This window comes from Andrena cerasifolii, chromosome 8 (genome assembly GCF_050908995.1).
Source record: "Andrena cerasifolii isolate SP2316 chromosome 8, iyAndCera1_principal, whole genome shotgun sequence".
In the NCBI taxonomy this organism is placed as follows: domain Eukaryota; kingdom Metazoa; phylum Arthropoda; class Insecta; order Hymenoptera; family Andrenidae; genus Andrena; species Andrena cerasifolii.
Window position 1 is genome coordinate 6,800,324 of NC_135125.1, and position 16,960 is coordinate 6,817,283.

The 16,960-nt window shown below is 48.6% G+C and overlaps 1 protein-coding gene and 1 long non-coding RNA gene across 5 annotated transcripts in view; one reads left to right on the forward strand and one right to left on the reverse strand.

The window, feature by feature from the left end:
• Sarm (sterile alpha and armadillo motif) overlaps nt 1-16,960 on the forward strand; it is a 109,613-nt gene that overhangs the window by 59,180 nt on the left and 33,473 nt on the right. The window contains exon 1 of one of the 4 annotated variants that reach the window (XM_076817929.1): nt 1,049-1,334. The exons of the other annotated variants lie outside the window; for them this stretch is intronic. Coding sequence (XP_076674044.1) covers nt 1,254-1,334 — 81 coding nt within the window. The 5' untranslated portion in view covers nt 1,049-1,253. Of the gene's footprint in view, nt 1-1,048; nt 1,335-16,960 lie in introns of those variants that run through there. 4 annotated transcript variants of the gene reach the window in all.
• LOC143372116 (uncharacterized) lies at nt 10,197-11,846 on the reverse strand. Its single transcript, XR_013086211.1, has 3 exons — nt 11,142-11,846; nt 10,893-11,023; nt 10,197-10,773 (listed from the first exon to the last, which is right to left on the reverse strand). It is a non-coding gene; the product is annotated as an uncharacterized LOC143372116 (long non-coding RNA).

Consider the following 16,960-nt stretch of genomic DNA (forward strand, 5'->3'; position numbering starts at 1 on the left):
CATTTTCCCTGCGACAATTCGGTGATTCATTCACGCGAGCGCGTCTCTGCAGTTCTCGCAATTTTTGGCCCGCCGTGACGCGCGATTGAATAATTACCCGCGCGCGAGTAAAGTGTAACAGAAACGTTGCCGCTGAAATCCGCAGCATATTTATGCACTCTGTAGCAACATAGTCGAATTTATGCATCCGTCCAAGCACGGCCCTCCGCGGCGTCTGCCAAATCCCACGCCGGCGCGCGGCCGACCTGCAAGGTGTTAAACACCGAATACCGAAGCGTTTTAGAATCCACCTTGTTTGGGCTGGCCCAACAGGCCGACGCGGTACGCGTGATTTTAGGCAAATTAGCACGTCTTGCGGTCGCGGGATTTTAAAAGGAACAACGCGAGCCTGCCTCTGACTCGCTTTAAACCTGTAAACACAGACGACTGCGCACTCCATTTTACCACGCCGCGCCTCCGTTCGCGATGCGAGCGAAATGTTTCGGAACAGATATCTCTTCCGCTGGCTTCTCAGCTGAGAGAAATAAATGAATTTCAAGGAAAGGAGGGAACCTAACCGTGGCGCCAGTTACTGGCCGGTTCGAGCTGTGCAATTCGCGTTCACCCAGCCTCCGTGCCCTACCACCAGGCTTTTCGCATGTCGTCTCGTCTCAACAGTCTCCAATGATCGCCAGTCTATCCCTTCTCGTAGCTGGTCCGCATCCCGCTAGACACAGCCCTCCGGGTTCGAAGGTCAGGGCGATAACGCCGCGCGAACGTACGCGGCCACCACTTTCGTATCTGCGCGCCGAGGCACCGCGCTGCCGCGCTATCCAACGATTGGCCTAGCGGGCCAGCAGTGGGGAGGCTATATAGCGCGCCGCGCGCTGCGTCGCCGCCAGTCTTCGCGCGTATCTTGAATCGTTCGCGGGCGACCCTGCGTTCCTACGTTCGCGGAGCTGTTTCTCGGCACCTCCGGAATCGTTCGCTTCGAGTCGATTGCTCGTGGCTACAGTGGTTGAACGAGGGTGATGCGCGACGTAGAGCCGCGGTGAAGGTTCCTCTGCTTTGCTCGAATATGTGAGAGGGGGAGAGGCAGTGGGTCGGTAAAGAAAACGGGAAAAGTTGTTGGCAACGATCGGACGATTCTGTGGACTGTTCGAATGAGTGAGAGAGCATCGGGGCTGGCACGAAAGGAAGGGTTGCGTGCCGATTGAACCGCGAGATAACGTTGAGACACCGATCGAACGAGGGAACAGGCTTCGGGTGCTGCCATGACAATGGTCGTCAACAAGATCAACATGTCGTCGTACTCCGCCCCGCGACGTACCTTCTTCTCGGGCCTGCATACAAAGGTAAACACACTTGCCGCGCTACTGAAACAAAAGTAGTCCGACACGCCAACCATTCGGCGATTAATTCTCCTACTGGCCACGCTCCTCGTCGTTGGATAGTCACTAAGGGTACGTTTATGTTGGAGCTAAGAAAGAAACTGTGAAAGCATTCATCGGAAGCTTTTATCGTTGGTCATCTGTAGAAATCGCAGATCTGCTCGTTGCTCTAATATAAACGCTTCTATTATAAAACAGTATAATGTATTTCCACTGTTCGCTCTGATCGTTTATCGCAGCTCCAACGTAAAACTACCCTAAAGCTGGGTTTACGCCTGACGAGTGACTCGGACGAGTACTAGAATATGCGCTCAGACTAGGCGAGTGCTCGGACCAGTGGACTCACTCGGACGAACACTCGTCAGGTGTAAATTCAGCGTAAAGCCGTGGCGCGACAATACGAAGAGAAAAGTTTATAAACAATTTGCCCAGCGACAATTAATTCCTTCGATTCGATTCGCGTCACCGCGCTTCGCCGAAATCCCTCGACGGCCTTTACTTTCGACGCGAATAGAAGATTTGAAATTGGCGCGAAAATTGGTGTCTTTGAAATAGATTTCGTGACAGCAAATGGACCACTCTAATCGCAATACACTTTTCAATCCTCCCCCTTTTCACCATGGTACGCTCAACAGCGGTGTAACCAAAGCAACAAGTAGCGTTCGTCCTTTCGCGGCTCTCGGTAAAAAATAGTTGGCTCCGTCGTTCCCCTTAAGAACTCAGGACGCATTGCCTTGTGATACGTGCACTCCTAATCGCAGCTTACTCCAGAAATGGCGATGGAACGTGGCCGACCGTTTCTACGGTATTTTCCCGATTCAGCGATAAGCCTCGGTGTCCCTGATCCTCGTCCAGGCGTCGGGGCACCGTGTGCTCGTCGGATTAACGGTTCTCTGTCGTTCGTGTCGCCTCGTCCTGCTCCGCCAGGAATGCCTCTCTTCAGGCCTCGCCGCGCACCTAGACGGGAATTTATTCACCCTCCGGCACCGTCCACGTTTTTGACGGTCGGCTGGTCAGTCAGTCGGGGCACGTTGCCCGTGAATTCGCGAGCGAAGCGCATCGCCCGCTTATGCAATCGGCCGCCACGTTTTCGAAACGATAGCCTCGCGCGACATGCCGTTTTATTCGCATTCAAGCCGCATATAGAGGGAGTATGAAACCGTACGCGTGCCTCTGGCGGCCGTAAAGAACGTCCACGTACTATCTCCCTCTCCCCCTGATAAACAAACAAGGTTTTATCTTGGGGCGAATTCCACTTACGCCAAAATCACCGGTGAATTTCATCGGGGTAGGTTTCCTTACACGGACGCACCGTCAAGACTTTCAAAGTCAATTTTCTCGAAAATGAAGCGCGATATCGAAAAATTCTATTCTTTCTTCTCGACTCGTTTACTTATTGTAAGTCGAAAAGGAAGAGTGACTTTTTTTCATATAGCGCTTCATTTTCGAGAAAATCGACTTTGAAATTCTTGACGATGCGTCCAGTCGCGTATAGGAAATACTAGCTTAGTGAAAAGTCACGGGCGATTTGGACGTAAGTGGAATTCGGCCTTAGGAGACAGTAGAATAAAATGTACATTCAGGTTTAATTACCACAAGACGCAGTGGGTAGTATATGCTGCAGATGTAACAGCTCTCAGAGTCCGTGGGTGAAAGTAAATCTCCGAAAAGTCGCGTCCCGAGGTCCCCGTCCCAAATCCGTCGCTGGACATTGTGCCCCCTCTCACTGGCCCAGGCTTAAATTTATGAATCTCGCGGCAGTTTCGCGAGCCCACGACCGTGAACGTGACCGTCCTCCCCTGCCCGTGTGTCGAGGGGAACGCGTCAAACGACGGCCGGCTGATCGCCGCGGGCGAAAACAATCGGTACGTTGGCTTCACCGAGATTTTTCAGCGGTTTTCTGGCGCTTCGCCCAGTTATTTCGACCCGCCGCGTCTGGTAATCTTCTCGGCGCGATTCGCGCCGACCCCCGATGGCTTACGTAACTTGAAACCAGCTCGGGTTTGTTAAACTCGTTCCGAGTCTCTTTACCTAAAAAAAGGCTTCCCCCGCGATACCTTTCTGCATTCCGTCGATCACTGAGTGAATGCCTCTGTCGGAAGATTAAAGCTGTTCGATGCAGACTGAATCACTCGAATCAGGGGACCAGTAGGCGATTAAATAATTACTGTAAAAGTCCCCCAATCCTTTCGACGTCGCTGAAAGACCATCGGTTGCATCCGTCGCTGTCTCGTTTCGAACGCGACGAATTTAGGTCCCCCGTTAAATTTAGCACAGTTTTCATCCGCGCGCACCGCCGCGATATTCAGCCCCCGGCCCTCATTAGTCTCTCCTCCGCGATTCGTTATTTTTCCGCTCGCTTTTATCGCACCCGCCGAGCGGATCGTTGGCAGTTTCGCGGGCAATAATTTGTCTCCGCCGAGACGGCTCGTGCGCGCGGCTAATCCCCGATAAATGGCGGGAAACGGCGCCCCGAAAGCCACCCGTACACCGTGTTCGCTGGTATCTACAAGGTGTTCCATCGGGGGACCATATTTCACTCGCGAATGGATGGATATTTCGGGGGATTTGTTTACAGCACGTGCCGCAAACTCATCTCGCAGTAGCCAATATTCCGATGGCAGAACGTAGCGGCGAGTAGGTACTCCTCGACGAGCGGCTAGTCACGACGGGTATGATTCTTCCCGGGCCCCTTTTTATCCCCCTCGAGGGGGAATTCAACGCGGTGGGCCTGCTAAGTGGCGCGTTCGAAAACCGACTGTGTATTGAATTAAGCGTCGGCGCTCGTGGCACGCGACGATCGCCTTCGTGAAATGGACGTTCCGTGGTCGTTAAAGTGGCATTAATATCAATGTCGCTCTAACGAACATACTCGATGCTTTTTGCTAGTGATAAACCATGGAGCGCGATTGAATTCCTAGGCGTTTAGGTCTCGTAGGATCGTTGGAGTCGAGAGAAATCGGCATTCCCTGTAGTTGGGAGGCTGCGTTGTTGAATTTCGGATGATACGATCACCTTGGAGCTTCGGGGCGAAGTGAGCACTCCACGGTGAACCGTAAGGATAGGTGCGTCGCGCGTTTGAAAGTGAACGCTGTTACCCGACTCTCTGTGCCGCGTGCAAGATCGGCTCTGGTTAATCGTTTACCGTCTGGTCCAGCCTGAAAAAGAAAACGGAGTGGCGCGTACCCGAGGACGCAGTAAAAGCGAGCGCGCGAGGCATAAAAGATTCATTTTGCCAGAGAGGTGACCCTGTCGACCCAGCATCCGCTCGCTGTGGGCGGCTACTCTCCTCCGTGTACTCTGTTTCTCTCCCTTTCACGCCGCGCCCCCTCCTGCCCCCTGTGTTTCTCTGCTCGACTGGTCTCTTTCTCTCGCGTCGCCTTCGGCTCGCTCCCTTTTACCATGGGGCCCTCCTTTCGAGGTGAGCATGGAAAAAAGGGCGAGGGAGGAGTCGCCTCGTTGAGACAATCAAGCAACAGCGCTGCTCGTTAAATGTAACTGGTACTAAATCGCCGAGAGTTGGGAGACGAACGACGGGCCCCCTCTCGTGCCACACGAGCGGATCCTTTCTCTTCGTGGACCGCCGGGGACTTTTGGTCGCTCGGCAGGACGTGGAGTCTGCCGGAGCATTTTGGGGCAGAAGCTGTTTAACTTCTGGCGGGATGGTGGCGTGTTTATTGTGAAAACGTGGTGGCAGCACCCTTTTGAAGGGGGTAGAAGGTTCGTCGCTTCGATGTAGATGTGTATGACTATTATTTCAGTTGACTATATTTGGAGGAATCGAGCCCCACAATATTCAAGTCTTGAATTCTCGAAGAGGAGAACTAATCCAAATCCTAAGATCACTCAAAGATCCCCAAAAATTCGTTATTCGATTCCACAAATATCGCAGCTGTATCACAAAGTCATCATCTTATACCATAAAGCAGAAAGTGTATCGTATGTTTGTGTGTTTGTCTGTCGCCTAAAAACTTTCGGACGGTAAACTCTGGGGTCACTAGCCAGGTCTCATGCTAATCCAGATAAATGTGACCAGTATTTTCACAAAAAAAAAACTAAAAAAAAATATTTTTCTTTTATAAAATCAGAATCTAAATTTCGGGCGAAGCCGAGTAGCACAGGGGTATTCTAAAGGGTTTCCCGTCGATATTAATAATAATAAAAATAGTAATATGTCGGAGAGGATCCTCCCAAGAACAATGTTAATTCCCACCCGGCATTGAGCAGCGGGATGAGGGCGAAATAATTCGACCGAGCTGAAAAGCAGTTCCTGGAAATCCAACGGCGGGGTGTTTCACAAGAGCGCGACGAAATTGTACGACACTTTCACAAAAGCAGCGCGCGTCAACGTCGAACCGGATGCATTTAATCTGCCGCCGTATAATGCGCCACGCTGAGACACTCGACGGGGAAAGAGAGAGAGAGAGAGAGGGGCGCTAGCACAATAGTAATTACCAGGGAGATGAGAAACGTACAGCTTGCGGATGAATGAACGAGCGAGAATGAACGAATTATTTACGCGGCTGGTGATCCCATTAATCGAGCCCCCTCAGCCGTGCAACGATAGCTCGAACGCGCCGAGACGATCCTCGGGCGTCGTGGAATTCTATTTATCCTCCGGCGCGCGCCATTCCGCGGAGAAAGAGAAGCGGAGCAGAAAAATACAGCGGGATTAGGAGTCGCGAGCTTTTCACGTGTCTCGACTCTTTTGTCGGTGCTAATTATACATTCCGAACGATGTTCGGAGCGCGTGGTGCTCGTCGAATACTTAGTGCCGCGTTTTCCTTTGATAGCGACGCATTGGTCGTGCACCATTGCAGGTTTGTCGGTAACGGTATCGCGTAATCGTGTGGGGTTATATATTCGAGGCTGGAGAGCCGTATCACTGCATTATCTAATCATTTTTGTGCAATTGGGGATACTTTTCATTGATAACTTGGAGCAAGAACATTGGCTTAGAGTTCTGGGGAACTATACACTCTGTAAGGAGTTCTTATATCTATTGAAAACAGTAGCGCACTCAGGATTTAATCTCGGGGGCGCCGAGTCGAAGGGACAAAAGTATTTTTAATTCAAATTCAATAAAATTCGCTAGGTGATTATAAAAATTTATTTAAAGAGTAAAATCCAGCTGTCTTTCCTTTTTACAAAGCTCTTGAATTACTTCAGTCGTGTTTACAGTAATCCCCTTTTTCCTTTTTCTTCGGGGTGCGCCACTGATTCGCAATGAAACTCCAGTTTTAATCACTCCTAGATCGCGCGGCAGTACCTTCAGGTTACTACGTTTAACTCCTCCTACACCTTGCAAGCACATAGCACATTTGCCATCGATTCTCGACATCCACTCGAAATCTCAATCCTAAACATCCCTCCCTCTGCATCCACTTAATTCCAGTCCCTATTTTACTTTTTCTACCACTCGATGCGCCGACGAATTGTCAGCCTCGCTATTTCGCGCCTGGTTTTCCCGCTGGCGTTGGGTATCGCGTTGCGCTCCGTCGAATCGTGTTTCTGTTGTCAGAGAAATGTCACGGAGACCGTGCCCCAGGCGGCGTTGCGCCCCACGTTTTAAAGAAGCACCGCGCCCGCCGCGTAAGCAAGAAGCGAAAATGTCACGGCGTTGACGCATCAGCGAACCTCCTCGCGAGACGACAGGGATCGCGCGGCCGCTAAGATTACACGCCCGATGAACAATGGGCACCGCTAGATCACTGTGCTCGAGGATGCACGTGCGCCAGGCGATGCCTCGACAGTCCGTCACTCGCAAGATGATACGTTTGGGAGATAGTAATAGGCGCGAAATGCGAGTCGCTTGGGCGAAGGGTGAAAGGTGGCTGCCCTTTTCTGTAGCAGCGCGTGCTTACGTTTGATTCGAGGGAGAAACCGCCGCGCGTTTACGGAGCGGAGGCTAGGAATGTCGGGTATTACTGTAACCATCTACTGCTTAGCAAAAAAGTCGACGAGCATAAAAAAGATCATAATCTGTAAACAATTTCTTTTGATAACCCGTTCGGTATCTAATGACCGTTAAATATTCATGGGACGGACGATGTACACGTTAAGGTGTTCCGCAAAATTGTCCCAGTTAGGTGTAATTAATACGGAAAGACAGTTAATGGCCCCGTCCTTGCGAACGGGGGAATCGTTTATCAGCGCAATTTATAGTACCTACATCATACTTTGTAACGACAGAAATGGTTTCGTATCCGCTCGTTAGGTGGTTCATTAGCATCCCGCTGCACTCATCCGCCCTAATTACATTTCGCTTTTTTTACCCCCTGTTGGCGACCACCTGAACCCCCGACCCATTCGCGCTGCTTTTTCTCGAGGTTCCCGCAACCTCGAACGATATCGTCCGTTGGAAACGGCAACCGGAAGCCGCCACCTATCCACATGAATTTTATATAATCCCCTGCCCGTTGCACTGATACTTTTTTCGCCCCCCTTTCCATTAGCAACGTATTTTTCCCAGCAAGCGACCAGTGAAACTGCTTATAGATGATCTTAATTACGATTGAGAAAAACGCCTTACGAAACCACTCGAGCTTCCTGCCAATCTTTTGCCTGTACCTTGAACAACGTAGCGGGTAATTAGGTATTCCGTCTCTGACCACTCTGTGTATGAACGAAGCTTGCAAGTAGGTCGAAGAAGTAGGCAGAGACCTTAGAGAGTTAACTAAAAGACGATAACAACACAAGGCTCCTTGCACGCGAGAAGTATTTTTTGCTTTTCACTTGCTGGAACAATTGGACACGGGAATACGTTTCGTTTCGTAACGGTTTACGAGCCATTCAATTACAGATTTCCTCGATAAATCCTCGGTGCGCGGACAGAAATGTCTGCGCGGCTTGAAAAGACGCCGACAGAAAAGCCGCCGCGGGGAAAAAAACCGCGTGTCCTTTTCCGCTGATCGACTGCAACTATATTTCCCCTCTATTCCTGCCGGCAATTACGCGGACGTGTCCGTAACTCGCGTTAATTAACTTCTCCGCGGTTTCTTGCCGCCGGTTTTTGCCAGGGAGTTTCACTCACCCTCCTGGCGCACCGTTCTGGAGCGCGATCGGAGACGCGTTGACCTAAATGCATGCGGAAATCTAAGAGGAACGGGGGATCATACAAGATAACAGTTTCCTCGGCATTTCGAACACTCAGGTTTTTCTAATTTTCCAGAATGATTTGGTCAGCCATAGTTGGGCAAATTGTATTTTGAATAGCGAATTAAAAGTAACAAGTAACGATTTTATTATCGAATAACTTGATTTTATTCGCAATTTTTATTCGAAGAATGCCTAACTCCGTGGCCAACAAGTATTCCCTTCTCCTACGAAATTAATTTTCATTTAATTCTACATGTGCGCTTTCTTCCACTTTGCGCGGAAATTATTAGCGAAAAATTTCAATTTATCCAATTCAATTTATCCGATCCTCTCGATCCCCCAGCGTCGATCAACAGGAAACCCCCGAGATTACCCACGATCCTGGAAAGCTGTCGCCCCATCCTCGCAGCTCGCGCGGACTTTCCTGTCGCGACAGCTCGCCAGCAAATTGCCCGAGCAATTTTCCAGCGGCGCGTATCGCGTTACGCCTCTCTTCCGCGAGCGTAAAGGTGCACTCACACCGACGCCTGACGTAATCGAGCGTGACCACCGCGGTCATTTACATCGCGCCGTTTACAGATCTCGCCTCCTCGTCCCGTCTTCACCGCGTCCTTCTTCCTCTTCCGCGAACTCACGTCGGCTGGCCTCCAGACTCGCAGGTTGATAATCCACTCGAGTTGGCGCCGTCGCTGATTACCGACACCCACGCGCGCCCTTTTCCTCCCCTTCGCCGGCTCTGCGCACCCACCCCTCCGTCCACTTTGACGTTTCAACGAAGCAGAATTGTTTAGGAATCCTTGAAGAATATCCGTTCCGCGGAGTTTGTTTTCGACGGGGTTCTTTCTTTCATTCATTTATTTCCTCTGCGCGCTGGCCCGGACGCCGCTCCGTTTTGGCCATTTTTACCCTCGGTTCTTCCTTTCCACTGGTGTTTTCATTCTGGCGTGTGTCTGTAAGCGAGAAGCTTCTATTTTTTTTTTCAAGATTCTTTTGTTGCACCGCGGGCCTTCTTCCTCTGCCCTCGTATTCCGTGGAAATCTAATTTAGCGTTCTCGCGCTGCATCCACGTACATTCGTCTTCCAAAACACCTAGCGCGTACATTAATCCCGCTGGACTTGGAACGCCGCGGCAGGCAGTAAATAAGCTCGAATTCCGGCTCTCGATCGATCGGGGAGGGTGAAAAAAGCTGGTGAAATAGGAGGCTCGCGACAGAAAGTCGCCCGATGGAATCTAGCTTCGTGGAGGTCGTTTTCTGCTCGCGTGACTCGGTGGACCTTTGAGGGACCTGTCTTTGTGATTGAAAGCTCCCTTGACCCCGCACACTGCCTTCCCCTTTCACATTCTAATTCCGAGGCTCTCGGACCTTAAATTGTAACTAACGAATCCCATTTCTTTGTGTTTCAGGTGAGTCTCTGACACCGTTGCCGCGAGATTTCCATTTGAATCGGCACACTTGGGAGGGACGCGCAGGTAGGCACGTTCCACTGGGTGTTTCCTGTGGGCACTCATTCATGGGGGCAACGAAAGTTGCTGAAACATGTGCGAACTGAGTCCTTGACTCGCCTTAGCCTTTGACGTGTCTGTGGAGCAAGCGACTTCTCGCATTCATTATGTGGGATGGAGCAAGTTTACTGGAAATTAGTAGTTAGGTTGTCTCTAGGATTTGATGGTCCACGTTGAATGGGTGGGGAGATGTGGAAGGAATTTTGGAATTGAAGTTAAAAAAGGAAAGATAGATAAAAATGAAGCTAATGGTGGGATAACTTTTGACAGTGAGTTGAATAATAAATCATAGCAGACTTTTCCATTAAGTGGGTAATTTTATTTAGAGTCAAGTACATTAAGATCTTAGATATTCTGCGCTTAATTATACTTGGTGTCAGATCTTTAATTTCGATATTAATTAGATGAAATACACGTTTGTCTTGGAGAAATAATTAGAAGCATCGGTACTGAAGCTTGGTTAGTGATTCTAGAGATTAACAGAAGCGCAGCATTCCAAAGAAATTGACTACGGTGATCTGAGAGCCACTGGCTGGTGTTGTCTGGTCGTTGTAACGGTGCACCGATCGTTAGTCCTGTCATGTTGTACCTACAATCGCTACGAGATGAGCATTCTACTTTCACGGGGCTCGCGATCCTATCGGTGACTCATATGTCGCGTATCTGGCTCGTATCGCTCGTATTGCGCTCGCGAAACCTGATCGAGAACCCTGTTTTCCTTTTCGCGTTTCCACCGAGCCACGGCACTGGAATAGACGCAGTGCTTTGATAGATCCACAGAGAAACATGATTTCCACCCCACTGCAAATAGAAAGTTCATTTGAAAATACAAAGCTGTTCAACTGAAAGCTTTCCAGAAATTGCTGTGCGTTAAAATATCGATGATTTTCTAAATTAGTATGGCAGAAATAAATACCTACAGAGGCGCATCTGCAGATACATAGTCGTTCCTCAAACCATCGTTTCACCCCCTTCGCAAGCACAATTGTATCCTTCGCGAGCAACCAACCCCTCAGGCCCAACATAATCTGCAACATTCTTCCTCGTGTAGCTAAAAAGCATTGAAAAAATTCCCTGGTGCATCCTATCACGCTAATATAGTACAGTCTAGACATGCATTTGACGCCTACGATCACCCTTTAGCGATAACTTTTCATTCATAAACTCACCAACGAAGTTAACATTGCACCAGGTCCGAACAGAGATTTTTCGACTTACGACAATCAATCTTTGCTAATTAACAGTGAATGACATGTACACATCTGAATGGGCTGGAATGTCATGTTCAACAGTGCTATCAATCAGATATCCACTTCGACACGAATACTTGCCCAACAAAAGCCAAGTCGGCGAACAGCCCGTCGAGGATCCGTTTGCCAGTGTGTCAGCTCTGAAATCGGCATCCCAAATACCAGCCACCTCCTGGGTAACCGTCTACTGACCCAGAGGTGAGAAAAAGGAAAGGGGGGCTGCTGGCCGTGTGCACGTCTGGAATTCTTTCGTGACTCATCGGCATTCGCCAAGGGGACGGACCCCGGTATGGGAGCTCTCGTGCCACGTCCCCGTCGCTTCTTCGCGTTTCCATGCACGAACCGACCGATCCAGAGCGTCGTGACTCAACCGAACTTCTTGTTGCTCGTCCCCCCCCCCCCCCCGGTGCCCCCACGGATTCTCGATTCAGATCGACCGCGAACACGCGCGAGTCATCGCCGTCGGGCGGGGTAAACACCCCGTGGATCACTTTTGGGTGCAGTTTGATGCTCCCGGTGGAGGATTGTTTCTACAACAGTTTTTAAAAGAGAAAGTAAAAGAATTGTAGGGTTACTGGCACGGTAAAAATATTAACGCGCTTGGTGGTAAATACTATATCTATTCATTTGGAATATCGTTGTGGTAACGTCGCTCGCTCTCGTGAGACTCGAAAGGCTCTCCGCTAGGTAGAAAACCTTAAAAAGTTGGCGAAAATTCGACATATAAAAGAATGTTTACACATCTGATTTTTTATCCGTGGTATAGTTGAAATATGTGCACAGAATGAAACGTATATCCACTATCTACTACACTCTTCCTTCCTTACCCGAGTCAAAAACAGTTGGTTGTAGGAGCTCCGTTACATGTTTATTTCAAGCGATTTATCGAACGATTTTGTGCAGCTATTTTTACTGTCTTCTGTGTTTTAAACTTCTGTTTCGCGATGAACGCGTCAATTTCAGGTGTTTTATTTTAATTACTTTTTGTTAATAATACCTTCATAAAGTTTAATTCAAAATTGCCTCCTATAACCTTAATTACCATAGCTGATGTGCAAAAGCAATTAAACATTTAGTTTACTTCCAACTCCGATCGAGCATTGTTGTTTGCACAGTTATCATCTCTGATTATCAAAGAACTGAGATTAACTTTCAGATTATGCTCGGTTTAGCTCGAATCCCTAAAATTTGAAGTTATTTAAAAAGATTCCCAGTTCATGAGAATAATGTCATTTTGCAATCAGGATATTTTTAAGCATTTTTAATTAAATTCATATCCCGTAATAACCAGCAATCGGTTCAAAATATTGCCTCCAGTTATAAGGCGTGATGATCATACTACACCGTTGCAATCTGACAATGAATTTGATGACAGCGATGCTAGTTCACATAATCATTAACATGATCACTGGCATTGCCGTATCATCAAAAATTAAAAAAGGTGTTGCACTTATCGTGTATGTATAACAGTTTCACAGATTGTGTTACTGAATATATAGAATAGTTTATTAAATAAGGTTAAAAGAGGAATCGTTTATTTTATTTACTATAAAATAATCGTTTTTGATTCAGTTATTTAATTAACACAAGTTTTCATGACGCCTATGAATTGATGCCAACTTTTAAGGTCTTCTACCCCACTTTGAGGCGAGAAAAGGTCGCGATTCGCGACCGTTTATTCCGACGCGCTGCGTTTTCTGGAACTTGCTGCGGCGCGGTCCGCTCGCCACAGAATTTTAGTTCGAAACGCTAGAACTCCATAATGAATAGCGTTTTAGCACAGGACGAGCTAGGCTACACCCTCCACTTTTCCCAAAGTACATAGCACCCCTATCCTAAACAAACCATCGACCCGCAAAAACACCCTTCCCCATTAAAACAGAAATTCACACAAATATCAGAAAACAGGTGCGAAGACCAGCATCAACAATCCCGGGAACCCTCGAAAGAGCACCTATACCCTAGAATCTAGAACCGCGTAATCGTGAATCACCACTGACCACACCTCAACCGTGGGTTCGTCGACCCCCTTTCCCTCGAAAGAAATCTCATTAACGACCGAAGGAATCCGACTGACCGTACGCATAATGCGTTCTTGATAACGCGCGATGCGTTACAGAAGCACGTGACACTCTATCGTAACGTACGACCTTGAACTTCCTCCTCGAATGATTCACGGTCTCGTCCATTCATCCAGCCGGGCTCGTTCATGCGTCCGCGCGCCCGAGCGCTCTTGAGCGGGAAAATCGCGGACTCCGCGGTGAGATAATGCCAGGAAACTCGTAAAAGCATTCTCCTCCCTCGAAAATCAATCGCCCACTGACACTTTCCACCGATAGTCGCCCGATCGTTCCAATTGCACGGTTCATCGCCGAAGGAACTCGCGGTGGCAATTACAGTAACGAGCTCCGATCAGCGGATCGCCGCGCTATTTCGCCGTTGACTAATTGCATCGGTGCTGTTTTCTTTTCCAATCCAGATAACGAGTATCCGAGGCTGTAGTTTTCCGCGACCGGCTGTCGCTGCTCGCGCGCAATCAATTTTCAAAGTCTCAGATAAGCGACTGGGCGCCGGCGAAGGTGATTCACCGATCTTTCGCGGAGCTGTCTCCGCCTCCTCTTCGCTCTTCTCGCGTCTCGCGGAGGCACGCGTGCCGAGTGACTCACCGATTCGGACTCTCGTGCTCGATGATCACCTGCGAACTTGAGTCTCTCGTGGGACGCTCCATTCGCAGATTGCAGGGTTCCTCTTCGTCCTTTTATTTTCTGCCTCGAGACCGTGGGAGGCTGCTTCGTGGATCTTCACAATTGAGGGCGTGAGGACTGCTCGTAGCAAGCCCTACTACTTACATACTGGAATTTTAGCGAAGTCACTTGGGGACTTTAATTTACTTTTGGAAATATACATAGGAGCTTTATAAGTATTGCTAGACAAATTGTTTGCGTTGTAAGCTCCTGCTTGCACTTCGGGATATTACAGTTTATGCAAATTAGAGTAAATTGCGCGGGTTCTTAACCCTTAACTGGTATACTGTTTTTGGCAAACGTGACTGGTATACTGGGGTCGTGGCAGACCCCAAATAAAGAAGGAAGTAGAAATTTGTAAAGTCGACACTAGAGCAACCACTACGAATATTTTCTTCTTAGGTAATGTAGAAAATAATAGAAGCGGAGAAAGTTAAACTATTATTGTAAAATTAATTAGAAATTCAGTTTACCAACTTAGACAACCGAAAATTGTACAATCGAACTTTGGGTGCTTGGGGTCACGAGCGACCCCAGGATACCAGTTAAGGGTTAATGCTTTTTACGGCGTCTTCGCCCTGAAAGCGAACACACATCGCAGAAGCTGCAGCAGGTTGAGTGCCTAGCTCGTATCAAATATGCGCACGTTCCCGAGCGGTGTGTCACTTCGTTACATCTGACGGTCGTTGAGGAAGCCGGAAGGAAGACGGAACAACCACTTGTCGCGTAAAACGCCATAACAGGAGAGACACAAAAAAAATACTGACGCCTGTTTCCGCGCACGTCTCGCCGCGGTTCTTATCGCGAGCCGGGAGAAAACCACGCGCGTTAAGTGGCTCGATAAAAGGCGTGAATCATACTGGAGACTCGGCCGCCATCGTGAGAAAAGAGACTGCAACAGGACACGCGTGCGTGCACGTAACCACGCGTCTCACGAAAATGACTCGCGTCGCGGATAGCTCGTCTTCGCCCCGCGTCTTTCGCGAAACCACATTCCAGCGGATGGGAATTATGCAGGAACTTCTCGATCGTCCAAGGTGACAGACACGACAGGAGAATCTTTTGCAAATTCCTAACAGTGTTGTAGAAGGGACTCAATTAATTAAAATTAGATGCAAATGATTGAATTCTATTTGCCTCAACTCCTGGTTGGCTTCTTTAACATCACAGTGCACGCGTAAATTAAAACCACAGGCCCGCATCTCCAAATCTAGGAACGCATGGATATTTTAATAGAAAAATATTTTTAGACCGCAGGGAATCTATTACACTGAATCTTTATTGACAAAAATATTTATAACGAAATGAAATACTGAAGAAATATCTCGCGGACACAACGGGTTGTTATCTGAATCTTTTTCAATGGTTCACACTGGAGGGTCGATGAAGATTTCTGATGCGAGGTACAGTAAAATTCATAAGAGAAACTTTATGCAGCGTACCTGCCGTTTTAAGAATCCAGGTTAGTTGCCAAGATTCTAATCGATCAAGATCGAACCGAAGTCGCTGTGCAGTAGTTCCGGTAGGCTCGTCACGCGCCTCGTAAACTTCCTTATCGTTCTTCCTGTTTCGCGGTGCGTCACGGCTTTCTAATCCTCTCTTCGCGGCATTTCGTTGAATCTTTATCGCGCAACTTTATTCAGCAGTAGCTTTCGTTAGACATCTACTCTGCAGAACGTACTGCGTCGCTGCGTCAAATCTTCTTCTGAAGGCACTCGATTCCACGATAAGTAGCTTCCCAGTCGCTGCAGGTTCCCCAATTAACCGCGGCTCGAGCAGCCTCCGCGTAACACTGGCAGCAGTGTACTGGCACCGTGAAGTACATTAAGACGAGTTTGTGCGTAGATGCAGGGGCTGCATCGACCGTTCGTAGATTGAAGTGCGTCTCGATTTAGACGCGACGAGGGCAACGCACACCTACCTAGAAAGTAGATCCGTTTTTCACCCCGATGACGCATGGAGGATGGTTAATTTGATCTTCCGAGGGCCGGTCAATTGCACGCTCGCGCTAAACCAATTTGGCCCTCCTGCATTGCGATATTTAGAGGCACTAGGGGCAGCTAAAACTGTTTCCAAACAGACAAAGATGGGGGTTAGGGAACTTGATCAGTGGCGGATTTAAAGAAAAAAATAAAACCCAGGTGGCAAGCTTTCCGCGGGGGCCAAATTTGTCGGGAAAATGAATTTGAAATTTACTAAAAAGGGGCTAAGTCTAGTATTGTGAGGGAAAAATTACAGTGGGTGGATAAAATCATAATTATTATTTTTTTTTTTAAGAAGAAGGGGCCATGGGGAGCCTTTCAGGGTAAATTAATATCTCCAGCTGTTAGATCCTCGCACTTTAAATTCCCCGGTGCTCTAGAGTGTCAAAGTTTAAGCCCCAAAGATTCCACGCCGCAGTCTTCGTATCTTAGTGCCCCGTAAAAACTCCACCAGCAGAGAATATCGTTGGGGGAAGGAAGCAGATGCTATCGCGGAAAGCACTCGAAGAATTTTTTCGTTTGAAAAATTCGTCGAGCTTGGGGCTCGATAAGCAGGGAAAGGGAATCCCGTATCCTCTTATAGATGGTTGCAAGTTATGCCTGGCATCCTAATAGAGGAAGCCCGCGATCTCTAGATCGGCTGGCAAGGTTCGACGCACCACTCGCTATGCGAAACATTCGGCCCAATCGAACCACAGGCATATTCTAATCTTAAGTCTTTTAATCTTCACTCACTCCCGCCACGTTATTTACGACGCCATTAGAGCCGGCCAGATTGTCCGGGGAATCGGCCCCGCGCGAGGAATTTCATTATCGCAATATTTCGGGATGGAGATGTTCGTAGGCCTCTTGGCAAGCGGAGTCATTCCGAGCACGGAGCAGCAACACACTGGTGACGCAACAGGCATTCTGCGGGAAGTTTGCTGAAATTATTGCTGATACTGGATCGCCAGCAGTGCTCTCGTCATTAAGACTTATCGCGGCCGAATTATCACAGACTTTTCTACTTGCC